The sequence below is a fragment of the Eretmochelys imbricata genome, chromosome 8 (assembly GCF_965152235.1).
Source record: "Eretmochelys imbricata isolate rEreImb1 chromosome 8, rEreImb1.hap1, whole genome shotgun sequence".
Taxonomy (NCBI): domain Eukaryota; kingdom Metazoa; phylum Chordata; order Testudines; family Cheloniidae; genus Eretmochelys; species Eretmochelys imbricata.
In genome coordinates, this window is record NC_135579.1 from 98,061,946 (window position 1) to 98,089,394 (window position 27,449).

General features: G+C 39.3%; 1 protein-coding gene across 5 annotated transcripts in view; it reads right to left on the bottom strand.

Moving 5' to 3' along the window:
• The window catches only part of OSBPL9 (oxysterol binding protein like 9), a 146,754-nt gene that overhangs the window by 25,090 nt on the left and 94,215 nt on the right, over positions 1 to 27,449 (bottom strand). For 4 of the 5 annotated variants that reach the window (XM_077825428.1, XM_077825426.1, XM_077825431.1 and 1 more), the window contains 6 exons: positions 21,176 to 21,214; positions 13,329 to 13,422; positions 12,472 to 12,576; positions 2,612 to 2,771; positions 1,534 to 1,646; positions 1,034 to 1,152 (listed from right to left, as the gene is read on the bottom strand). In XM_077825428.1, the coding sequence (XP_077681554.1) occupies positions 1,034 to 1,152; positions 1,534 to 1,646; positions 2,612 to 2,771; positions 12,472 to 12,576; positions 13,329 to 13,422; positions 21,176 to 21,214 (630 nt within the window). The remainder of the gene's footprint in view (positions 1 to 1,033; positions 1,153 to 1,533; positions 1,647 to 2,611; positions 2,772 to 12,471; positions 12,577 to 13,328; positions 13,423 to 21,175; positions 21,215 to 27,449) is intronic. The other variant, XM_077825427.1, reaches the window with a different exon arrangement.

The window sequence follows — 27,449 nt, forward strand, 5'->3', positions numbered from 1 at the left end:
ACTCCCATGCTGTGATTTGAGAGACAGGAAATCATGGATTACTTAAGCATCTAGTCAACATTTGGTGTTATGTAGAGCTGGTTGGAAAAATTCAATTGAAACACTTGTCAGAATTTGCTGATTTACTGAAATCAAATCCTTTCACAGAAACAGATTCTAAGGCATTTCCAACAGACCTAAGGCAGGTTTCTATCAGAAACTGGATTCCTGTCAGCTTGTCCACTGGCTCCTCAGCTGCTAACTAAGATAGGAGCCTCACAACTTTGCAGCCAGTTTTCCCAGACTCCCCTTCAGCCAGGAAAGCAAGCTGCTGAGCATCTTGGCTTCCTGGCACATTGCCAGGGACCCTGGAAGGCAGCTCTCCCAGGGCTTATGAGCTACTGAGGACTCAGAGCTACCCAGGTCCTCAGTAGTCCCCCTGGCAGGCTGTCATGATGCCACAGACAGCAAAAGTTCTGGCAGCAGCAGACTGAAATGGACATAATTCTTGTTAGTTTCACAGTTGCCCAAAACTGAACAGCAATGGTGAAACTGATCAAACACTTGTTAATTTGACAAGAACACCATGATCTTGTACATCTCTGCTTTGGGGTATGAAGACAAGAGGAGGCAGGAAGAAAATTACTGCCTCTACAGATCTTCCTTCTCTTATCCCAACTCCATGGGTAGTCTAGGGGATCACAAATGACCTAGGGGATTGAAATGAGCAAATTATCACTTTTGCTGGTAAATTGCTTCCCCAGCTCATGGGATTTAGCAATTCAATCAGTGTTGTCAGCATTAAACTTATCCACTTTCCCACCTCTACACTGAGACAGATCCAGAAAAGGAATAGCACGAAGAGTAATCTATAGGGAGGCTGAAACAGTTAAAACTTATCAGAACAACAAATATACACTTGCAATAGTATCAGAAGTGTAATATCCTAATAAACACCCTCATTTATTAAAATTCTCACCTAATACAATATTGTAGCAATATTTCATTTACACAGCATTCAGATTTTTCACGAAGTACGGCCTTCGAGTCTTACCTTTGTTAGATCCATTCCTAGTCTAACCTGTGATAAAAGATGCATAATAACACTCTTATGTTCTTCCACTGACTCTCCTTCACCATCATCATCTCTATCATCATGAGGATCAAAGAGATCTAAAAAAGAAGTCCACTCTGTCATTATGTTTCTTAAAACACCCACCCCCCAAATACAACATTCAAAATCGAACTTACATCAGTAAGTCCTAACAGAGCACATATTTTATTTAACATACAGATGAATTTTCTTTATTGTTTCATTGAATAAAGCCTTGTTGAAAAATACAGAGATCACAAAAAATATTTTAGGATTTAACCATATAAATAAAAAGGTAAACTTTCACAAGTACTGAAACACTCACCTACTCTTAAGGTTACGAGAGAGACTGAACCCTCTACAAACAAGCTATTAGAAATTTTTTATTAAGCACTACATTAAATATACCTGGATTCGTACGGAAGAACTTTCTAGTAAAAGAGCTAATGCAATTCTCTTACCAGCATCATTTGTCCCATTAGACATGGAAGAATTCAGGGATTCTGTGGTGTCTGGGCGTTTCAAACTACTTCCTGTGCTGCTGCGAGTCAGGACTGCTGCAGATCCTGAGGAGCTACAGAAAAGTATCAAGTTCTCACGATTCAGAACATTTATTTCAAGGCAAAATATTAGGATTTAACTAAATTAAACATTTACATGGGGGCTGATTACTCGAAAAGTGCATTTATGGAGAAATTACAAGACACTGCAATATTCAGAAGCGAAGATGGTATATACAGCTTCACATAATATAATACTTCGACTGGTATGTGGCCTAATGATTGGGTAAAACCTCCAAAGTGGGACTCAGAATGCAACCCATACAAAAACTCTAAATGCACACACAAAAGCGATAATTTCAAATACATTTATTATTCCTCAAAGGTGAATAGCAATAATTTAAAAAAGTTAGTTTACTCTCAAAATTCCCCAAATGGCAAGAGTAAATTGAAACAGAAATTATTCAAAAATTTAAAAAATATTGAGGTGTATGGAAAAGAGGGACATTGGCTGTCTACCAATTGCTGCAATACACCTCAGGTTGAGCATTTAAGCAGTCCAAAAATAACTTGTCAACTGACAAGTCAAATACTGGTCAAATAATATAAAAAATGGTCAAATATTTTAAAGCATTAATTTATTAGAACAAAAAAGAGTAAGACCTTATGGTCTCCAACAGACTTAGTCTTAAATCTTTATACCTAATTAAAATAACTCAGTTAAGTTTTTTTAACTCAGAAAAATGCAAAACACAATCAAATTAACTTCTAAAAAATGAAAGAATAGCACCATGATGCAATCAAGAAGGCAAGCCACTAGCTACGTCAGGGCATTCTTGCTGGAACATTTGGCAGTGATCAAATAATAGTCAATCAAATGACTAGTCCATTGGCCAGCCTGCCAAACCTACAACGCACCATGAACCCATTATTAGGAAACACATCCAGGTTTTCAAGATTACTCCCAAACACCCACACAGATAACTTCTCACACTTCTAGAAACTGTTCAATAAGGCACGGTGTTCTTTCACTACTTACTCAATGCATCGCTTTGGGGAAGAACTGCTCTGATAGAATTCATCAGCATCATAGAACTCATCTTCACTGCTTGAGTAAGAAAAATCTGGAACTGTATTTGGAGACAGATTGACGTGGCTTGGAGAGGTTAAACTGCTGCTGGGTGCCGACTGCCCACTTCCTATGAAATTGAAGAAATCTGAGCTTTGAAAAAGCTTTATTGATTTTTAAACCAGCCATTTCTAATCTACTAACTGGATTGATTAAGTTGATTAAGACATTAGCAGAGTTTAGAAACTAGGAGAAGTTATAAAATTAAAAAACAAAACCAGTAAGGTACACTAACAATTTCACACAACAGATAATACAAAATACGTTATCAGGAATGACTAGTGAGGTAGAGTACAAGGCCAAAATTTCCCAAAATTGTGCGCCTGAAGTTAGCCTCCTGAGTCTATGGCTAGCCTCCTAAATAAACGAGGCCTAGTTGTCAGAGGTGGTGACAACTTCAGCTCCTAAAGAAATCACAGTGAAGTTTTTGGGAATTGCAGGTGCTCAACACCTTTTAAAAAATCAAGTCATATTTATTTAGGAACCTAAATATGGATTTGGGAGCCCAACTTTAGGCACTGACATTCCTAATAAAAGATATGAAAAGAGGGGCTAGCTGAGACAAAGAACAGCCAATGTAAAAATAGCCACATATGTAGGGGCTACCTAGCCTTCTGTTCTTAAAACATTTCTAGGTTACCAAGAATGATCAGACCTGCAATTTTATTACAAAATTCAAAGGAATTAAAAAAAAAAATCACTGTCTCAGGTAGTTGAAGATATAGAGTTAGGATGGAAATAATTACCTTCACCAACCGCAAAGGAAGTGTCTAGTCACTTCTATTGTTACAATCCTAGAATCTTGAGCCTGGTCTACATTACAAAATTAGGCCAATGTAAATCTCCTTGTGTTGACCTAGTTGTGCATGTGCTGATACTTTTAAATTAGTTTCCCCAGATATAAGCTCTCCATTAAACCAACTCAGGAACACCACCTCCTGAGCATGAATGTTTACACAGCATTACCTGTGTCAACCCTAACAGTCCTCGAGAAGCTGTCCCACAATGCCAGACACTGACAGCTCTGGTCACAATTGTGAACTCCACTCCCCAGAGGTCATGGAGAACAGGAGCCCCCAATCCCCTCTTTAAAACCTTGCAAATTTTTGAAATGCTTTTTCCTGATTGTCCACCTGGGCAAACCACCTAGGCAGCTCTCCACTGTCACCTGCAACTACCCAGCTGAACATGCTGGCTACAAGCTCCAGCCATGCTCTGGCTTGGAGTACAATGGGCCTGCGGGGAGAAGAGACTGGGCAAGCACAGCTACGGACCAGTTGTAGAAACATGGACATCTATGAGGTGATTGCATAGGGGATGCAGAAGGGGATCAGCAGCAGCAATGCATGAAAGTAAAAGAACTGTAACAGGCATTTCAGAAGGCCAGGGAGGCCAACAATTGATCCAGTGCTGAGCTGCAGACCTCCCACTTTTACCAAGAGGTGTATGCCAAACTTGGTGGAGATCCCACTCCCACCTCACACACCTCCTCAGGCTCCTGCCATGAACAGTGAGGAGGTGACGGAGGAGGAAGAGGATGGGGACATGTGATAAAGGGGTCCAGATATGCTGCAAGCCGGGACCTGTTTGAGTCTCCACCACAGTCCACTTAATCCCAGCCTGATGCAGGGGAAGGAACCGCAGATAAGTGTGTAAATTTATTTTGCATTACAGTGAGGGAAGGACAAAGATATAGACTTTTCATTAATTTACTCATACTAGAAAAGATACTGGTACAACAAAGAGAGGTAAAGTTATCTGCTTTTCATTCCTTTGTCAAGTGAGGCAGGAGAGCCGGGGCAGCAGTTTATGTACATGGGTATGTCCCTGAATCCTCCTGAGAGATCTCAATGAAACTTCCACAGAGGTACTCTGCAGTCCTCTCTCCCGAAGGTTTCTAGGGTTGGCAGATTTATTTCATCCTCTGCTGTAGTGGTGTGGTAAAGTAACTTGGGCAGAAACCATTCCAATAAACGGGCTTTGGGACAGCAGCAGCAGCTGTGCTCTCTGTAGCTTTGGTACCCTTTGGCGTGAGATATCGGCTAAAATCACCACTACTTGTGGAAAATGGTGCCAATATTCAGTACTATTGCCCAATACTCGTAGTTTCATGCAACTGAGCAATTCCCTCCTCATCTCACCCCTGGTGGGTCATACTCATCATGGCTGGTACTATGAATGGCACCGTGCACAAGCACTCTGAAACAGAAGTGACAATAAGCATACCTTGCTTCAAAGTTTAGGGGAACAAGGGAAAGGGGTTCTGAATCTTAACTTTCACTTTCCATTGTAACTATACTGATGATACCTCTGTGTGTTTTATCTGTAGCTTCTGCCGCTGTGGCTTTGTGTATGCCCCAGCTGACCTGTGGAATGCCTGAGTCAGATAAAGAGGAGCATTTGGGATGACATTCCATGAGACCCTACAAGCCAGTACCGCATAAAGACTGCAAACAGAGGGCCTAAAGCAATGGTTTTCCAACTTTTTGTATTGGTGACCCCTTTCACATACCAAGCCTCTGAGTCTGACCCCCTTATACATTAAAAATGGGGGGGGGGGATTTAATTTAATGGGGACTTGGGGCTCTCAGCCCCACAGAGCTGATAGCTTGCAACCCCTGAGGGGTCATGACCCCCAGTTTGAGAACCCCTGGCCTAGAGGATGAATAGTGCAGACTGTATGGAGAAGGAAAGAGCGGACAGGAGAAAGGCAGAGGAGGAGAGGGAGATGCACCAGGACATAATGGGGCTTCTCCAGCAGCAAACACAGATGCTGCAGATTCTTGTGGACCAACTCATTCAACAATTATGGGCTCACCTCCCTTTGTAATCCATGGAGAACTCCAGGATAGCACCTCCCTACACCCCTCCTTAACATTCCATGTGGCATCAGGGGCCACATCCCTACCCCTACCACTCTGTACTGGGGACAAGGACAACCAGCTTCATATGCACTGATCTGCGAGTGCCATGGTCAATGTATGTGTAGCTAAAACGGACATGAACGTTCCTTCCCCTTCTTTAAGCTCTGTTCCAAAAATTCATAAATCTTTTAATGTATTTGCTTTTAACTTGCACAGAATTTTTTGAGGTGTTTTTGTTATTCAGTAACATTCTGTTTGGAAAATATCTTTATTAGTTCCCAACAACTGCTGCAAAATGCCTGGCGGAAGTGAAAGCACCCACTTACTTGTTATTGTACACTGTGACAACTCATAGGATCAGTGAAAAACACAGAGTAATAATCAAATATACACAAGCACCACAAAATTAATTGATACACTGACAGTGTTATAGTCCTATATTTATGCCAAGCACAACAAAATTCCTAACAGGCCCCGAAATTGTAGAGCCAGGCAGAGCACAGTACACCACAACACATTCCTGTGGGGCGCTGTTAAACAGCTCTTCCAAAGCCTCCCTGAGCCAAATATCTCTGCAATGAGTTCTTCTGATACCCCTTGTGTCAGGCCATTCAAACGCAGCAGACAGATGCTCCAACTCTGCCCTCCATGCCTGCAGCAACTTTTCCTCCTTTACTTCCCAGATATTATGCAGGACACAGCAGACAGCTGTAGCCATCGTGATATTTTTCTCACTGAGATCCAATCTTGGGAGTAACCACCACCAGTGCACCTTCAAACTTCCAAAAACACATTCAACTGTCTTTCTGCACCTGCTCGCAGTTTTCTGAACAGTCCTGTGTTCTAAAAGACGCAAGCATCATGTATCTTCCCTGATCAGCCAACACTGACGTCAGTGAAGTGTCCCCAGAGATCCACCAGCACTTGGATAACCATAGAAAAAGAGCCTTTTCTGTTAACATTCTCTGTGGCAAGGTGGTCTGGAGCCAAAACAGAGATATGCGTGCCATCTATCACTCCACTGCAGTTCGGGAAACCCATTGCTACAAATACATCCATTATATTCTGCACGTTGCCAAGAGTCACAGTCCTGTGTAGCAGGAGACTATTAATAGCCCTGCAATCTTGAACAACAACAGCCTCCCAGTGGATTTTTCAACTCCAAAATGGTTTCCCACTGACTGGTAGCAACCCAGCATTGCAAGTTTCCACAGTGCAATTGCTACTTGCTTCTCCACTATCACTGTAGCTCTCATTCTGGTGTCCCTGCGCTGGAGTGAGCTTGGTACACAGATCCAGAAATGTGGCCTTGTGCATTCAAAAGTTCTGCACCCACTGCTGGTCATCCCAAGTGTGAATCACAGTGCAACTCCACCAGTCAATGCTCATTTCTTGGACCCAGAAGCGGAACTCCACCATCTGCAGTTGCTCCATGAACACCACCATCATCTTGAATTGGTTCTCGCTAAGTCCCACAGCAATCTGAACTCCAGGAAATTGCCCTGCGCCACATGACAATTATTGCAGCTCTGCAAATACCAGAGGATCATGCATCCTGTGCTTGCAATGTTCATAACAATAGTGTAGAGCTGCACAGGCTCCATGTTTCTTTGAGAGATGGCAGACCGCGACAAGTCCCATGCGGGTTTGTGGGATTTTTAAAATAGGTGTGCAAATTATGGGATAGCCATAATATTATGGGGTAGAGAAAACAGCATGATGGGAACTTAACCCCGCAGTCCAGGTCACTCATGTGACTCAAAACTTACCAAAAAGACAGTGCACTGGATAGTGGTGAGTTGCACAATGGGCTACCTACCTACGGTGCACCACCTTGTGCATAAAAACAAGCATTCCTGGCAAGTGCAGTGCTGATGCAAGGGGCCAAGTACGCACCTTCACAAGCGATATACTAACTGCGGCAGCCATAGAACAATGTAATTTGTGTCAGCAAAAGTTTGTAGTGTAGATATGCCCTCAAAAATCAAAATGTGTGGTTGTTGCTGCCACACCCATTTCCTGCAGAATCTAGCAAAGCAACTGTGCTAACACCTATCTTAGTACATCTTTTACCAATCAGAATAGTAATGAAATGAGGGATGGTTGGCCTAGGTCCCTTATATATCCTATGGCCTAAATATTCAATTCTGTAAGGGGGCATGATGACCTCCTGATCTATCAATGCTTTCTAGAGTGCTCCAACTGGATGTCAGGGACTCTATATGGACCATTTGATCAAGATGGTACTGGCTTCTCTAAGAGGTCAGATCCAGTTCCATCTCCTTCCCTTAATTATGAAGTGGCTGAGCTATCAAATATATGCCACTGTTTCAGAACACTGGAGGTTAGCAAAAGATGTACCTAATATTTAAAAAAGGCTCTGAGGTGAGATCCAGGGAAATACAGACCAGCTAGCCTTACATTTGCACCTGGCATATTGATTGAAGAGATTATTAAAAATAGAACAATTGTACACCTGGAAGATCATAACAGAGTCTAACCAGCATGAAAACAGTGTCTCACTAATTTACTGGAACATCTCAGCAAAGTAATGCATAAAAGAGAAGTAAATCGTATAATTTATTTAGAGTTCTCAAAAACCTTTGACCTTTATCTCACAACAGGAAGGTAAGTATTCATGGGGTAAAAGGCAGCATACTCTCATGGATCAAAAACCGGTTAGAAGATAGAAAAAAAGAAGTAGGATTAAATAGACAATTTTGACCATGGCAAAATGTTGAATCAGTTGCCTCAAGGTTCTGTTCCTAGAATCATAGAATATCAGGGTTGGAAGGGACTTCAGGAGGTCATCTAGTCCAACCCCCTGCTCAAAGCAGGACCAACACCAACTAAATCATCCCAGCCAGGGCTTTCTCAAGCCTGACCTTAAAAACCTCTTAGGAAGAAGATTCCACCACCTCCCTAGGTAACCAATTCCAGTGCTTCACCACCCTCCTAGTGAAAAAGTTCTTCCTAATATCCAACCTAAACCTCCTCCACTGTAACTTGAGACCATTACTTCTTGTTCTGTCATCTGCTAACACTGGGAACAATCTAGATACATACTCTTTGGAACCCCCTTTCAGGTAATTGAAAGCAGCTATCAAATCCTCCCTCATTCTTCTCTTCTGCAAACTAAACAATCCCAGTTCCCTCAGCCTCTCCTCATAAGTCATGTGTTCCAGCGCCCTAATCATTTTTGTTGCCCTCCGCTGGACGTTTTCCAATTTTTCTACATCCTTCTTCTAGCATGGGGCCCAAAACTGGACACAGTACTCCAAATGAGGCCTCACCAATGCCGAACAGAGGGGAATGTTCACTGATCTGCTGGCAATGCCCCTACTTATACAGCCCAAAATGCCATTAGCCTTCTTGGCAACAAGGGCACACCGTTGACTCATATCCAGCTTCTCGTCCACTGTAACCCGTAGGTCCTTTTCTGCAGAATTGCTGCTAGCCATTCGGCAGTCCACGGCTGTTCAGCGTATTTATTAATGATCTGGGGAGAGAGGTGAGTAGTAAGAAAGCAACATTTGCAGATGACAGTTACTTTGAGTAGTCAGGACCAATGAAGACTGCGAGGAACTACAAGACCCAGGGTGAATGGGCAACATAATGACAAATGAAATTCAGTGTCAACAAATGAAAACAACACACACTGGAGGGAAAAATTTAAACTACTTGTACACCTTAGAAGGTTCTAAATTAATCAGGTAAATGTATCATCTCAAGAAAAGGACCCAAGAGTCAGTGTAGATAGCTTGGTAAAGACCATTACTCAATGCACAGTTATGGTCAAAAAAGCAAATAATACATTGAAGCTTGCATAAGGAATGAGATCACGAACAGTACAGAGAATATTCTAATATACTCAACTGTACAGCCTCATCTGAAATACTATTTCATCTCAAAAAGGATATTGCAAAGTAAAGGGATTTCAGAGAACGGCAACGAGAATGATCAAGGGCCTGGAAAAACTCTCATATGAAGAAAGATTGAAAAGATTGGGACTGTTTACATTATAAAAAGAGATGAATAAGAGGGGACATAAGAGTTTATAGAAGGTAGATATATAACTTTGTTCCCTCTGTCTCATAACAAGAGGCATTTAATTAAATTTAAAAGGTGGAAAATTCAAAACCAATACTTTTTATATAAAACATATAAAACTGTGGAACTCACTGCCACATTAAGTATCTGAGGCCAAAAATTTCAGATTAAAATAGAAATTGTGTATTTGTATGGATAAAGAATAATTCACAACAAAAAGTTTGCAAAGGGGGGATATCAAACCTCATACTTCAGGGTTTAAGCCAATCTCTACTGGGGATCAGGCTGAGACCTAACGTGGAGGACAGATCTGCCTACTGCTGGGTTCTAATACCTTCCTCTGAAGCAAATGGTGCTGGCCACTGTTAAGAGTCTAGACTAGACAGGCATCATGTCTGATCCAACAAGGCAATTCCTATGTTATTCCCATTTTTGGGGGTCATACTGGAGACAAAAGGGAGAAGTACAAGAGGGACAAGAGAGGGAAAGGGGCGGGGGGAAGGACTGGATATTAGTAATCTTTTAAACCTCTAAAAATAAAAAAGTTCCATTTCTCCATGAAGTCAGTGATAGCATGGACATGCACTTAACCACATACCACCATCCCAAATTTAAAAGCCTAATTAGGCATTCTTACAAGACCATAATTCCTTTTTTGAACTAAAAAGTGAACACTAGTGCAATTTTTAAAAACCCTTATGGCCAGCTGTTGGCATTGTTAATATTATAAATGTGAATTGGGCTATATTTTTAAGTGCTAGATGACTGTGGTTCTGACCCTGCCTTCAATCCTTCAGACACACAGAATAGATGGTTTTAGGTTCTTGGGAGGCTGACAATAACAGTGCTGCAAAATTCTAGAGAGATTCCTGCCTGCTGAGTTACATCAAAGGTCTAAAATAGGTCTAAAATAAAGTAATGAAGCACAACTGTTAATAAAGGCAGCACTATTTACTGAGCAGAAATACACTACTTGTCTGAAAACTGTTTTTTGACTACCACAAATGCACCACATTTTCCTTTGTGTCTAATATGCTAGATGAATGTCTTAAGTCTCAGTCTAGTAATTCAGAGTTGAAATGTTTTATACATGAAGGGGTCAGATGCCCAGTACAGAAGCAGTCCTAACCAAAAGGCAAGTTAGATTCTGAGTGCAAAACAACTAGATCACACTTCACTAATCAATGAAGACCAGGCAAACAACAACAGTGGTAAATGACAGTCCGAAGCTATGGTTGAGGCAAAATTATATTATTGTATTTGTAAAAAGAACACTATATATTTAAGATATAAACCAATGCTCACTCTTAAAGTTCTTTCAAATACTGTAGTGCTGGGCCATTAGTACTGTAATGGTTATGAAAATAGAGAAAACATGAATTCTAATGCTCCTTTAATAAAGAATTAAAAATTGTAAAGGACAACTTAAATAGTTACAACTCCAGCATTTTGTTAGTTATGAATGTTTAATTTTAGCAGCTAGAAAGCTACAATGCTCAAGAAAAACCTTGTACATTTCATGAAAAACATTTATTTAGATATCTTTCATATCATTAACACTTTAATTTTGCAAATTTATCTTTTATATACATACCTTATCCCAAAATAGTTTACAAGATTAAACAATTACACAGTTAATATCTAGCTATTATTTCTATTTTTAGAAATATCTAGCTATTATTTATTAATTATTTATTATTATTTATTATTTATTAATTCTAATGCTCCGTTAATAAAGAATTAAAAATTGTAAAGGACAACTTAAATAGTTACAACTCCAGCATTTTGTTAGTTATGAATGTTTAATTTTAGCAGCTAGAAAGCTACAATGCTCAAGAAAAACCTTGTACATTTCATGAAAAACATTTATTTAGATATCTTTCATATCATTAACACTTTAATTTTGCAAATTTATCTTTTATATACATACCTTATCCCAAAATAGTTTACAAGATTAAACAATTACACAGTTAATATCTAGCTATTATTTAAAAAGGTACAAGCACTATTTGCTGTCCTCTGACATAAAAGGAAATGGAGGAGTCCATGAGGCATAAAGACAGAGGGGCTGTCTCGGACAGCTGAAACAGCAAAAATCTCATACCAACAGCAGCAAGAATGTGGAAGGGATAGAGATAAGCAAAGGAAGGGAGTACGTAGAGGTATGGCCCCTCAAATAGAGTGGAGCAAAACTGATTTTAAACACACCCTGAAATGAATGTTGTTCTCATGGAGCAATTTAAAGCTGAGGGTGATTTGAACATAATCCTTTATATATTTGAAAAGGTAGTAGGGGTAGTAGGATTACGAAGATGTTAAAATTTGTGGGTAAGGTGAAGAGAACTTTAGAGGCCAGAGAAAAGGAAGGAAGGGAGGTGAAAGCATGTTTGAGGATTTCAGTAGAGTCAAGGTAAGTGACAGCCAGGCAAATCACTACAGAGAGACAGATCTGCATGTGCAGGAGCTATGGAATGAGAGTTCATTATAAAGTATGGCACTAGGAGCAATACAAGCAAATATAGTCTATGGGCATGTGCTGAATGGGCTCCTCTTGCGTAACTGACACACTTAAGATAAATTCAGTTTAAATAATCCTTGAAGTTTACTTGGGTAGGACTAGCACAGGTAATTTTAAAAATTATGACCAATTGAATATCAGCAGCATTAAAATGGTAGCTAAGGTGAAAGTTCAAGATAAGGGGAAACATAGCTAGAAATGGCTTTTCTTTTATACTTACATTATACAATGTAACTTTCTACCTAAGGACTATATCAAATATAAATTCTACAAAATTCAGTTTACATTCTTAAAAAATGTAATACTTTAACATGAAAGATAGTCACACAGAACTATACCTGTACTATTTGGTGTTGGAATCTGATGGTTTCCTAGTGATGTTACTACAGGCCCAACTGCCAAGGACGAAGGTCGCTGCTCTGATTTCAACAACTGAGAAGATTCTAGAAGGTATTTCAATATGTAAAAAGAAAGCAAACACATATAAGCAGCGGACTCCTGCTTTCCTGGAAGGAAACCCCTAGTAGTTTTATAATACCCTTGATAGCCATGATCTAGACAATTGTTGCCATTCTTCAAATATATATTATTTCCTTCTTTGCTGTTCATCTTTTTGTATTTATTAATCCGTGAAGCTGGTTAGAAAGTCTTACTTCCCCCCAGCCATAGAAAAAAAACGTTATAATTACTGGTTTATATATTTTCATATTGTACTGTTCCTGCAATATAACATATCCAAATAGGGGACATAGTAAGGGGACTGCCATAGGGAAAAGGAGTAAAGAAAAAAGGAATATACAGAAGGAAGTTAACTCTCTAATCGATAGCTAAGTGTTCTCCGCAAACTTTTTAAAAACTGAGATGTATAGTCTCTAAAGACCCCCTTTTTTTAAAAAAAAACAAAATGAACAAAGCCAAAAATGCACATCAGTGAAAAAGACTAAAAAATGTATATTTTTGGTTAAGAGTCAAAGTGACATAGTTACATGGACTACATAACCCAGTTCACAAGCCTGAAGATGTATGCTGATGATAGAACTCATTAAAGAATAAGCCTTCATCCTTTTTTGCAATTGTATACACTTTTCATTCATTTATAGCAAATATGCGAAAAAGAACAAGCCAGTAGCTTAAACCAGCTGAATGTAAACACTACATGAATATTTTTACTGAACCATCTGTCTGTGTACTGTACCTGGAGGTAATACAGTCTGGGTGGGCATTGTAGTGATCACTGTAGGTTCCAAAGGACTAGGCTGATATACTGCATCAACCGGGTTAATAGTACTCTGAGAAAAAGAAATAAATTAAAGCTTTTTATTTTTTAAATACAGTAAAACATGTTCTATGTATGAAGATGCCCGAATGCAAGACAGCAAAGTCCTGAGAGAGACTTGACATACAAATTGACAGTTGAAGACATGAATTATTTTGCAAGTGTAAATACTTTTTACAAAGAATGCTAAATTAAAATATTCTAAACTGAACTTGATGTAAACCTGAATTCTCCTGTAAAGAAGTCTAGTTTTCCAGCTTTAGTTTCTACAATTCCCTGCAACTCCCATTAACAGCCATTGTGTGCACAGAGGAGGAAGTGAGCCTAATTTTTCAGGAAGACCATCAGATATGTAAATTATAATTTAGAAAACAAAATATTGTCCAGACTACACTAAGGAACTACATAAAACTGTAAAATCATCACCAGATTATTGGGCATACCTTTGACAAAAAGCATTTTTCATGGATTTACAGTGTTCATTTCAACACAGGCACTCTGACCCCAACCCAACTTCCATTAAAGTCAATGGGAATCTGTTGACTTCAGTAGATACTGGATCAGGTCCTAGCAGAACAAGCATCTCAGAAACATACAATGCAAGGGCCTTTGAGCCAAACAACTTGTATGATTGTTCCTCACTTCACTGTTCTTGTATTTTGTTATATAATATACCTATGGCTCCCTGCCTCTTTATATGCAAATGTCTTGGACTGCTATATTTAGGCTTGGAAGGATTGGCTTTTTATCGGTAAATATCAGTAAACATCAATCTCGTACACACAAACCAATGAAAAAATATTTCTATCGATAATAACTGAAATTTAAAAGATAGAAAAAGAAAAATGCTGCTTGAGAACTTAGTAGAGTCAAAATCCAGTGATTTAGACTTTTGAATTAGGATGGTTACAAATGGACCAGTTAATGAATAGTAAAAATAGGTTTGGTTTTCCATATTAAAGGATATTTACTTTGTGTATTTTGACATGTGATATTGACAATTTGTGTTTTAGCAGTTTAAAAAGCTTTACCTTTTTGAATTTTAATGTCTACTGTCAAATATTTATCTGAGAATTTCCTGCAACTGAAAACCCTTTTTAATCTAATTAAATTTTCAAAGAATACTTAAACTTTGATATCCTCAAAATTATATATATATATATATATATATATATATATATAAAAATTGGATTCTGCCAAGCCTAGCTATATTCGTTTTTGTTATTAACTAGGTATGTAAAGGTAGATCCTGTCCCTACCCCAAATATTTTGCTATTTAAGGTCTTGCAGATTTTATACCCACAAACTCTGCATGGATGTGCTAGAAAATCCTGATGCCAGACTGGGGTCTAACTAAACAAGGACTAGGGACAGGAGCCAACATGAGATTTCATCCGTTACTATTTTTCTTGCTTATACATGTTTTTCATCCTTTCAACTTTATTAATTCTCTCTCTCTCCCTCTCTTTTAAAAATCTACACTGCTTACTTTCTCTCACTTATTTAAGTCCAGATTTACCTTTAACCCTGCGCTATTTTCAGACCATTTTCATGGCCCTTAGTGGTGTGTGTTGTGGTGGTTGTGTTTTGTTTTTACTATTTAAAAAGAAAGATGTTAAAAAATAAACCACTGCCTATGCTCATTGCATTTTTTGATGCAGGCTAAATGTAGTAATGGCCTCCCTCTCTTCCCTTTTCCTTATCTAGTGATAAAGAGTTCGAGGAGTATTAGTTATGTTAGGTGGCAGTGGACTACTGAAAATATGAAAGTTATTCATATTGAGTTATTTGACTGGCTCAGACTGAAGCTGCTCTCCTCCTTCTAATGTTGAGAAATCTGCAGCTTCTTTAGGTTCTGAGAAATTGCTTCTCTAATGCTAATGTAACACAGAATCAGTTTATATGTGGTAGTTAAGAATCCACTGCTACTTTTGTTTACTCAGTTCCCTCTTTGCATTAGGGACACAAAACTATCATTCCTTGAACAGTTTTAAAAATTAATATAACAAGACCTTCTGGGTATGTTTACACTGCAATTAGACATCCGCAACTGGCTTGTGCCAGCTGACTCGGGCTTGTGGGGCTTGAGCTGCGGTCTATTTAACTGCATGTAGACATTCCAGCTCGGGCTGCAGCCTGAGGTCTGGGACCCTCCCACCTCGCAAGATCCTAGAGCCTGGGCTCAAACTCAAGCCCAGATGTCTACACTGAAATTAAACAGACCCACAGCACACGACATACCCTCTGTGTACATAGGAGCTCACTGGCAATGCATTTGGCTGTAATGTGGGAGAACAAAAAGCAAGCATCTAGTTTTCAACACTTTTTCATCTTTCCTCTTCCTCTCATTCAACTAACTTTCCAATTTCTATATGGAAATCAGTAGCGTCAATAACACACTTTTCTCCCCTTTCAAACAGGCTAAATCTAAATTCAAACCTCATGTTAGATAGAACCTTTAAGAAGCTGTAGCACTAAAGTAGAAAATTTAACCCAGTATCTCCAGTGTATTTCCTAACTATGAAAAAACTACTGAACATTATCAGTAGCAAATTTTTCAAGTGAATATTTTGACTGTCACAAAGACTCCCCACCCCAAGTAATAAATTAACTATTTCCAGGATTGAACACCTGTAAATTTTCATTAATTATTCTGCTCTCCCCCAAGAAATCGTATCACAGCACTGAGTATTTGACAGCTCAGCAACAAACACGGCCCACCGGATTGGAATTTTTATATTAACACACAAAATTTCCATATAGGCTGACAACTGGGTCACATGCCAGCCCCATCTGTTTTTAAACAATTAAGATATTAAAGCTTAATAACCAAGGTTTGTAACAGAAAGCCTTAAACTGAGCAAAAAAGGTACTACTGCACCACTATAATGCAAAAGTTGTTCTCAATAAAAGTCTTCGTGTTCATGAGACAATGCTTTATGTAGATATTGCTAAAAAACTACCACAACTCGGCAGAAGATAGAAGCTTTCAAAATGAATGATAAAAAAGTGCACTGACAGTTTGTGTTAGGCTTTGGTGGAATACCCATTACTGAAGCCATTTATGTAGAGTTAAATAAATTTCTGAAATTACATTAGGCTGAAAGTTCCTTTTCAACAGGTCACACCAGTTGCACATATGATTAAATGCAGAAGTATTATCAGTAATATATTTGTATATTATACACATATTTTAAAGAATCAGAAGTATTTTTACCACGGAATGTTCCAAACAGAAAACTAAATTCAGCCTATAACTAGTGATTTTTAATTTCTCAATCTGAGTTACTCATTCTGAATTTCTACTGTTTCACATAGTTGTTTAAAAGTTTGAGATCTTATGTTGGTCTCCATCAAAGATAATCGACATACAATTAAATTCCATCATGTGTGTTATTTCAGGCACACTTAAATCTACTCCTCTACCATAGTTACTGGCTCTCTGAAATACTGCTCCACCCAGTGTTCGCAGAGAGGAAGGTACAGTGAAACTCATGACGAAATTGCATGATATGCCACATCTGCCATTAATTAAATATTTGCTTAATCCACTATGTGGTCATCTTCCCTCACATTGCCTGTAGTGGATAAATTTACCAGGTGAGGGATTCACAGTAGAGGACGCGTGGTGAGCTTCATGGTCTGCAGAGAAAGTGATGAATAATTACCTTGTCTCAGACCCCACGCAACGTCAACCCCGGTTTGATTTACTGCGAAGGCAATGGAACTTTCTGAACTGGTTTCGTACCAGATGTGGAATTTGTCCTACAGCATAATTTCGGTGACGTTTTAGAAACAATCCACTATGTTGATGTGGCCAGCCACATATCATGACACACATTACTCCTGGTGGAATTCTGCATCAGAAAATTAAAAATTCTCACCCAAAAATAAAAAATTCTGCAGACAATATTTTAAAATTCTGCAAAATTCTGTACATTTTATTTGTCAAAACAACAAAATATAACAACATCAGTTTCAATTATTTTGGTAATTTATTTCAAAATACCTGTCACTAAGTATGTCTGCAACAATACAGACAAAAAAAAATAGATTCAGGAAATGTTGTTGGGTGTGGGTGGGAGAAGTATGGAACAAGTTGGTTTTTGTGTTTTGGGGTTTTTTTTCGGGGGTGGGGAGGAGAGAATGTTAGGGAGTTGGGGAGCTTCCCCCATGCACACCCTGGCTGACCCCAAGCCTCCCCCATTCAGTCAGGCACATCTGCTCCCTCTTCCCCATGTGTCCCTGCAGCCCCCTACCCTGTCTCCATGTGGCCCTGCAGCATCCCTCCCGTTCAGCCTCTGGCTCAATGCTGTTACTCCACTAGCTCCTGAGCCCACGCCCCAGTCTGTCCCACACACTAGCCCTTCTGAATCCCAGTTTGTGACACCCTACCCCCGCCCCCAGCAGCCCTGTGTGCCCCACCTCTGTCTGTCCTAACCTGGCTCCACAGGCAGGGTGCTGTAATGAATGCAGCCAACTGCTGGCTGTTCTAGCACCACAGTGGCCTCTGGTGGGTGAAAGGCAGAAGTGAAGCACTTCTCAGGTAGAATGTATTTTCTGCAGAAAAGAAATTCTGCACCAAACATGAACTCTGTGCATGTGCAGTGGTGCACAATTCCCCCAGGACTAACATTGTTGAGGACTGTAAAATGACTGAAATTCCTGGAGTCTTTGTGCCTTGAACATCACTGATTAGAACACTGTGACTTAGCTTGACCAGATTGCATATGCCAAATAATAATACATCCCAGTTCTCTGTGGACCAGAATAGTACCTGGAATAAAAGGAGGTCCCAACGACTATTAACAAGCTAAATTAACTAACACTAACTATCCCAACTACAATACTAAACTGAGGAGAACTGGCATATGCTACACACCCTATCAGGCTGAAGCTGGCTGAGAAGGAACTGAGGGCAGTTCGGCAGCACAGCCCTATTTGTCCTTACAATGGGGCAAAAGAATGTGTAAGGAAACATGCATGGATTGAACGAGGACTGTTACCAAGAACCTCCAATCCAAGTGGAGAACCCATAGGCACACTACTCGAAGACCTATTACATGGTGTAGGTCTGCAAACAAGCAATTTAAATATTTATCCCAAAGAGTATAACAAATTGAGAAACCAAGCAATTTAAAAATGTCATTTTTCATTATTTCCCTGCCTATCCATTATTGTAAGCAAAAATACCAGATGATAGCGCATCACCAGTGTTCTACATTCTATAATAAATAAATGAAACAGAATGGCTCCGCATTTGATTCTGTATCCTCTTCAAAGTGCTGACCATAATCTTTAAGGTATTTCATGGGACAGGCTTAGCTTTGAGTCTGCCTCTACATTCACAAAAGCTATCGTTGATGGTACAGTGGGTGAAACTTCCAGTTGGCAGAGACAGTGTTTTTGGGTGTTCAACTCCTTACCACAAAAGTGATCAGAATGAGCCAAAAACCTGACCATTTCCAGAGCACAATTTAAAACCTACTGCCGGTGTTTTTTACTGAGTCAGGGAAAGGCTCCAGCAGTGGGGACCCAGGAGGACACTAAATTGCTAAAAACAGTAATGTAGATGTGAGAGGCGCTGCTTGGACATGCAGAGAGCCATGTAGAGTATTTAAGATTCTGGCACGTCTTTACTTGCCTAAGCAGTACCTCACCATCTACACTACTATTTATATCTGTGCTAGGGAGGCATACAATCTATGTACCCTACACACCGCCATAAGTGTAGACCTAGCCTTAGGGTGAAAGCCTGCACTCACTAAAGTCGATGGGAGTTTTGCCATTGACTTCAGTGGTGTCAGAATTTCACCCTCAGTGTTCAACAAGGTGTTTGTTAACACATTTTCTAGTTTAAACTGCCCACACATAATTGGGACAGCTATTACTACCACCTCAGACTATAAAGAAGTTGTTGATGCCCCTACACTATACCTATGTTGGAGATTTTAGCCAGTGGAAATGCTTACAGACCCAGGGTCCACATCTCCAAACCCTCACAAGTACTGCAAAGAGTACTGCTATACGATATTGCTGCATGTCCTCTCTCCTCCACCCCATATAGCAGAACTGTTCTGCTACATTTAGAGAAATATCCCTCCCGTGGAGATAGGAAAGAATTTCCTAAGCATATGTACATATTTAATGTTATGCCATATTTACAACAAGCATTAAACAAAGTCTGCATTTACACTCTCGCTGCAAAGTTCAAATAGACACTTGTCCATGTAAGAAAAACATTATACAACTGACACACTTTTAGCACACAAAAAACTGAGTGAGCATAAAAGCTGGTCTACCCTCTCACCCCCAGAGAAGGTCTCTCCACATTGGAGGGGAAGTGTGAGCAAGCCTGCTTTGCTATCATACCTGACCTGTAGAGGGGAGCCTCAAGCTCCTGTGCAATCAATTCGGCACCTTTTGCTAGCACTAAATTCTCAAAGTTTAAAGGAAAAACTAATTTCACCTTCAGATCTAGATCTTCATGATAAACATTTACTTTCACAATTAGAATAACTCATTTTGTTGGACTGCAGCTGCTCTTCATTGTCATGAGATCAAGTCCCAAAAAAGGTTCAAAGTTCTGATGAGCTCATATATAAACACATTTCCAGATCTCAAGCATGTTAACAAGGGTGGGTCTCTACAGTTTTTGAAAGTGCTACAATAGAAGAAGAAAAATATATAACTGTATAAGTTCTACAGCTTGTGTTGATGTCTACTTGAGAAATTGCCTGCCCCATGGCAGATGAGGTGTTCATTGTGAGGGTCCCTTGGCTCTGTAATTCACTTCCCACTTTGGCTTGAAATAGCCTGAGTTTTTAAGCCATCAGGACACACTACAAAAGCCATCAATTTGATAAGGCTTTTGGGGATGGCTGAAGGGAGGGACTCTAGGTGGAGTGGAATGATGTATACTTTGCTACTTACTTAAGACTGGTATGCTAAATTTTTCTTGTTGAATTATGCTGTTCAGCGACATTCCTATTGCTTGGAAGCATAACTTTTGTCATGCTGCCTCAAGCTCGTGCACATAATTTTTACATGTTGAACAGAAATATACATTATATCAAGAGTAGAATCCATGGAAGGAACAGATTAAGGGATCAGAAATTACACTGTAGATTGTAACGAAAAGAATATCCAGTTTTTAGGAAATTAAGTTCTAGAGCAATCAGTTCCCTATCAACACAGATGTGATTCATACTCAAACAATGACAAACACAGAAAGAGGAAATAGAAGTCATGAAGGACTGAAAACAAAGATAAACCGGCAAAGTTATATTAAAAATGAGATGACTGAAGCAGACTTAATAACAAAATCTTTTTTTCATTTCTGTGTGTCAGATGCAAAATACCATATTGAAAACACCATCCCCTTATAGCATGTGGACAACAAAATATACTCTATTTATAAAGTATGTCAGATTCAACATAATACGCTTATTTTTATCCCAACCATTTCCCCTTACATCTGGTTCACATGCAGATTTTAATTTGTTTAATTAAGTTTAAATAAACAAGGATACATTCACAATACGGCCACTTAAAAAGGTAAGTAGAAAACCTGGAAAATATTTTTCCTAATGGTAATGATGGATGGCCAACTGCAGAAGCTAAAGTTTCAACAGATAAAAAAACAAGGTAACTGAAGCAGTGAATAAGAGAAAGAAGGAAGTTTGTTGTAAATGAGTGGAAATTCAGGTCTCTGTTCACATGTTCTGCAGAAATAAAGGGAGATAAAAGATTAGATTTAAACTTACTATAAGTCCATCTGCGTGCTTCTCCTCATTACTTTGGTCCTTAAGGAAAAATGTTAAAAATATTAACACATCAATCTTTTATATTTAATCAGTTATGTATTGTGACAATTATACATACTGTATGTTTCTCTTAGGGATGGTTCAACCCGTTTTTAAAAACCTGAAGTGACTTTTGAAATTAGGACTTAAAAGCATTTGAAAATCTTACCTATCACAACTACAATACATCATAGTTGTTGCCAGCAGGCTTTTAGCATGGCTTCCCTTACTAGTGCAGGTGAAACTTTTTGCCTAAGTCTATAATATAAAGATGAGTCTCGGGGAAAAAAAAAAAATCCTGTCCTCACAATCAGGGGAATCACACTAGCAACAGGCACACACACACCATTTTTGCTTGCAGTTCTGCTCCCTATGTGGGTAGGGTTTACCAAAATTATCTAGCAACAAGTATGGTAATATCAGCCAGCACAAGCAGCTAAATTTAGTTTTAACTTTTTAATGTATTGTGAGTCATAGTTTTATTTAGTATAAACCTAAAAAGGCATTTGCAGAATATTTCCCCAAATTTCCAGTTGTCAAAGTTAGGGACAACAAAAAGAGTTAAATTGGCAAAGAATGTCTGCTATAAATCAAATAGAAAAATACAAGAAAAGGCAGCAGTTATATTTACACATTTAAAGAGCATTCATATCTAAAGTGACAATATTGTACTTTTCATAAGCTTTTTCTAGATTAAGTAATAGGGTGCCTTGATTTCAATATCTGACAGTTGGCAATCTCTTACATACTGTTTTTACATACTTAATGATAAGATACTAAGGGCCATGAGTTTCCATTGGTTTTAATTTAAAAAGAAAACAAAAACAAAGAAAAACCAAACCTCATGCACTTAATATGACCCATTCCTTTGACACAAGAGATTGTTCAGTTTGCTGTTGCCATCTCTTAACATTACATTTATAATGTTCCCCTCTATTCGACATTGGTGAGGCCTCATTTGGAGTACTGTGTCCAGTTTTGGGCCCCACACTACAAGAAGGATGTGGAAAAATTGGAAAGAGTCCAGCGGAGGGCAACAAAAATGATTAGGGGACTGGAACACATGAGTTATGAGGAGAGGCTGAGGGAACCGGGGATGTTCAGCCTACGGAAGAGAAGAATGAGGGAGGATTTGATAGCTGCTTTCAACTACCTGAAAGGGGGTTCCAAAGAGGATGGCTCTAGACTGTTCTCAGTGGAAGCAGATGACAGAACAAGGAGTAATGGTCTCAAGTTGCAGTCGGGGAGATTTAGGTTGGATATTAGGAAAAACTTTTTCACTAGGAGGATGGTGAAACACTGGAATGCGTTACCTAGGGAGGTGGTGGAATCTCTGTCCTTAGAAGTTTTTAAGGTCAGGCTTGACAAAGCCCTGGCTGGGATGATTTAATTGGGGATCGGTCCTGCTTTGAGCAGGGGGTTGGACTAGATGACCTCCTGAGGTCCCTTCCAACCCTGATATTCTAGGATTCTAAAGAAGTAAAATACATAGAATAACCTATACCTCAATAAAACAGCATAGCCAATACCATTAAATGGAGGGGGAAAGATTCTACGAGGCTCGACAGAAGACATTTTGACCAAAAAAAAAGCGGGGGTGGGGAAATACAGAAAAAACAAATAAACCTTGTGCAGTAACTGCAGTTCTTCGAGATGTGTCCCCCTGTCAATGTTTCACTTTTTACATGCATGTGCCCTTGTGCCTTTGATTGGAGATTTTTCGTAGCAGTGCCCATTCTGCCCGCACATGCACCCTACACATCTTCATGCCCTGTTCTGAGGCTATATCAGCCTGGGTGGGCAAGCCATCCTCCGTTCCTTCTCTACAGCAAAGTCCACAGAGGCAGCTCCAAAACACAGGAGAGGAGGGTGGGTAGTGCAGCACCCACAGGGATACATATCTCTAAGAATTCCAGTTACTGGGCAAGGTGAGTAACCTCTCTTCCTTCAAGTAGTGTCCTTGTGGTTGCTCCACTTTAGGTGATTCCCTAGCAGTAATACTTGAAAGAGGTAGGAGTTTTGGAAGAGTCCATCACTGAAGAAAGAAATGCAATGCCTACTGCCACATCTGATCTTACAGCATGAATTAGGGCACAGCAGTCAGAAAAAATGTGCACAGAGAATCATGTTACAACCCTGCAGGTTTCAGCAACAGTAATATCTGAGAAGAGCTATCAAAATAGACTAGTAGTGTGCAGTCAATCTTAAGGGAGGTGTAACCTCAGTGAAACCATAACATAACAGGCAATAATACATTCAGAGATCCATTGAGGAAGTCTCTGAGTGGAGACAGGCGCTCCCTTGTACATAACTGCAATAGAAACAAGGAGTCTAGGGGCCCAGTAAAAGGCTAACACCCTCTTAACATCTAGTCTAGGGGTAGACAACCTATGGCATGCATGCCAAAAGTGGCACATGAGCTGATTTTCAGTGGCACTCACACTGCCCGGGTCCTGGCCACCGGTTCGGGGGGGCTCTGCATTTTAATTTAATTTTAAATGAAGCTTCTTAACATTTAAAAACCTTATTTACTTTACCTACAAACAATAGTTTAGTTATATATTATAGACTTATAGAAAGTGACCTTCTAAAAATGTTGAAATGTATTACTGGCATGCAAAACCTTAAATTAGAATGAATAAATGAAGACTCGGCACACCACTTCTGAAAGGTTGCCGACCCCGATCTAGTCTAGGAAAAGCAGACTCTTGAGTAGACAGATGCGGCTTAGGAAAAAACCTAGAAGGTGAGTAGTTTGTCTGATATGATTCAGAGGACATCTTACGTAAGAACTTTGGATGAGGTCATAAAGACCTTCGTGGATAACAAAGTAAAGAGAGGATCTGCCACTACAGCCCTCATCTCTCCAACCCTTTGAGCAGAAGTGATAGTCACCAAGAAGGCAGCCTTCATAGATATATACAAGTTGAGAAGGAACTGAGGGTCGTTCGCCCATGCAGCCCTATATAGCCTTGGCACAGGCCACAAGGATGTGTAGGGCGCAGGTTGGGGCAGAACAGGCACTGCTACCAAAAAATCTGCAATCAAAGGCACAGGGGCACATGCGTACCTGAAGTGCAGCACCCACATCGACACTACTCGAAGAAAAAGTCTAAGTTTCTAGCTACTGAGAGCGGGTATGCTTAGTTAATAAAAACATAATATCTGCTTTCCACATACAAGTGTAGTTATATTACATATTATTGCTAGAACACAAGTTATGTAGATCCATTACACGTGAAAGAAGAAGTGGGGCAATTTCAGTCTTTATTTATACAGAGGGCTCTTCAATCTAGCAGAGAAAGGTATAACATGATCCAGTGGCTGGAAGTTGAAGATAGACAAATTCAGATTAAAAATAAGGTGTAAATATTTTTTTTTGAGAATAAGAGTAATTAACCACTGGAACAATTTACAGGGAGTCATGGTGGATTCTCCATCACTGGCAATTTCTAAATCAAGATTGGATTTTTTCTAAAAGATCTGCTCTAGGAATTATTTTGGAGAAATTCTATGGTCTGTGCTATACAGGAGGTCAGAGAAGGTAACAGGGCTCCTTTCTGGCCTTGGCCCATGAATCTACAAAAAGAAATTAGCCAGATTTTGCCTCTGTGGCTTTGGAAAGAGAATAATGCTGGAATCTCAAATATTTATAGAATAGAGAACTAAATGGAAGCATAATAGTGACATCAATAAGCAGTTTCAGGGCTACCAGTTCAGACACAAGACAATAAACTGTCTTTAAGTAAAGGATAAGAACATGAGAATGGCCATACTGGGTCAAACCAATGCTCCATCTAGTTCAGTAACCTGTCTCTCAACAGCAGCCAATGCCAGATGCTTCAGAGGGAATGAACAGAAAATGGCAATTATTGAGTGATCCATCCCCTGTCATCCAATCCCATCTTCTGGCAGGTAGAGGTTTTGGGACACCGGGAGGATGGGGTCGTGTCCCAGACCTCTTGGTTAATAGCCATTAATGGACCTAGCCTCAATATGCAATGCAATGCAGTTGTACAAAAATCCAAGTGCCATGAACTGGACTAATTGCTAACGTTTGCATCAGAAATTAAACCAATTCAAGAGAAGATCTATGTAGCTTTCTAAAGGATTCAGAAGTACTATGCAGCCACAAACTATATGTACACGTGAAGGGCGTTTAAGATGGCGGAGGCAGGAATTAAAACGGTGAGGGAGGACTTGTAGGGAATATGATATTTTCTCTATGTTCAATTAACTTTTCCCAGTTTGTGTATAAACCAAACATTAAAACAAAAAACTTATCTCTGAATTATTTACAAAAGTCCTAAATGAGTGTAAAAAAAGAGTACATGCTGGCAAAACTCAAAATCTACAGTAATTCTCTTATTTTTTTAAATGACCAACCAGCTAGCTACTGGTGCTAAAGGAAGGACTTGAGGGAACACTGGTCCAATTCAGTAAAGGCAAATACTACATTTGTAAGCTCACTGGGGCAGAAACTGTGTAGAACTTTACACCTGTACGGCACTTAGAACAACAGAGCCCCAATCACCATGAGGGTGCTGCTACTTCAGGCTTTTCCACTTACTAAAACTCAAACGTTTGTATCGGTATCAGTTGAAGATTATAGGCCACATCTGTCCTCCTTCCCCATAACCCACCCTGGTCATGAGAGAGATCTGGAAATTTTATATTTAACAGGGACAAAGAGCCAACTCAGTCAAGTTGTGACAGACCTTGAAGAAGATTAGGTTTCAATGCCTCCTAGGGAGAATCTGCATTAGGAAACGTTGCCCATTTTAGCAACTACAGTGCAGCTGCACTTGTGCTATTTACAGTGAAAATTATAGCATAAGCCAGGCATAGACGTTCATCACAATGTCAGCTAACTCTGAACAGGATTCGATGACATGGGGCTAAATATGCCCGTGCACACTCTCCACTCGACCTTACACCATTGGCAGCAATGGTACAGCTACATAGGGATGAAAATCAGGTACAAAATTTTGTATGTACTGAACCTATGTGACAATAGCAAACTACCTTAAATTATGCTTTAACAATTTTAGCACACAGTATTTAGTTTTGAAACTAAAGACCAGAAGGGGACATAAACTACTGTTTCTCCAACAGATACCTTAACACTAAAAGCTTACATTTTTTCATAAGGAAACTGGCAAGTCAAGATTTGGACTAAATTTAATCTACAAATAAAACCCCAAGGAATAGGCTTTTCTAGCTCCAGGTTTACATGGAACAAATTTTACATGGCCTTTGAGACAATTACTATAAATCCAATCTGAATTGTAACCATGTTTTTAAATACACAAAAGTTGCATTAACACATTTGATCTATTTTTTAACTTTTAAAATATTGTTATTCCATATAAACATGGCAGTTAATGCAATTTCCCCCCCACACCAATTTCACAGTTTTCCTAAAATTAGTTTGACTGTATTTTGTCTAGTTAGCAATTAAGGACATGCTCACTTTATCTCCTCTACAACAGAAATCAAAGCTGTTCATACATTACCCTTGAAAATGATTTGGAAAAAAAAAAGTTAACTAAGACGACAGTTGAGCATACTGAATTTCACATAAATCCTGAACTGACACTAAATACAGAAGGATCTGATCCTGCGAGGTTCCAAGTGCTCCCAATTCCCAGTGGCATCAATGCATCACAGGATGTACTTGGCACTACAGGATTAAGCCCAGGAGCACTATCTTTGAAAACTTTTTTTAAAATATTTTTAGTCTAGAATACAGCCGATGCTTTCTTAAAAGTATTCAAGAGCTCCATTACAAGTTGGTGTGCTTAGGTTGCCAAGGCCTCAGTCCTGCAAATACTTATGCAGATGCTCAACTCTTTGCAGAACAGGGGCCTGTGTATTATATGCTAGTAGCATGTAAAACAGTAAATTGGACAGTGTTGTAATTAACAATCTAAATAGAGCAAGTAAGTCCCAAAAAACTACAACTTTAAGAAAGAACACTTTAAATACTCAAACAGAATTTAAGAGGCATACCGAACACTTTCCAAAGTGGTGTGGAAAAGCCAGAGTGCATTTCCTGTATTTTATTTTCATATAATATAATTTTCTACTTCAAAAAGGCCCAATGTCAGGTTGGGAATAAAAATGTTTTAAAATTCCTTATCTATGTTAATAAAATATTACGGTCTTATAAGAACCGTGTTGGATCAGAATTTAGATATTAAAAGGGATTTTTAAAAATATGCTGTTTTCATTC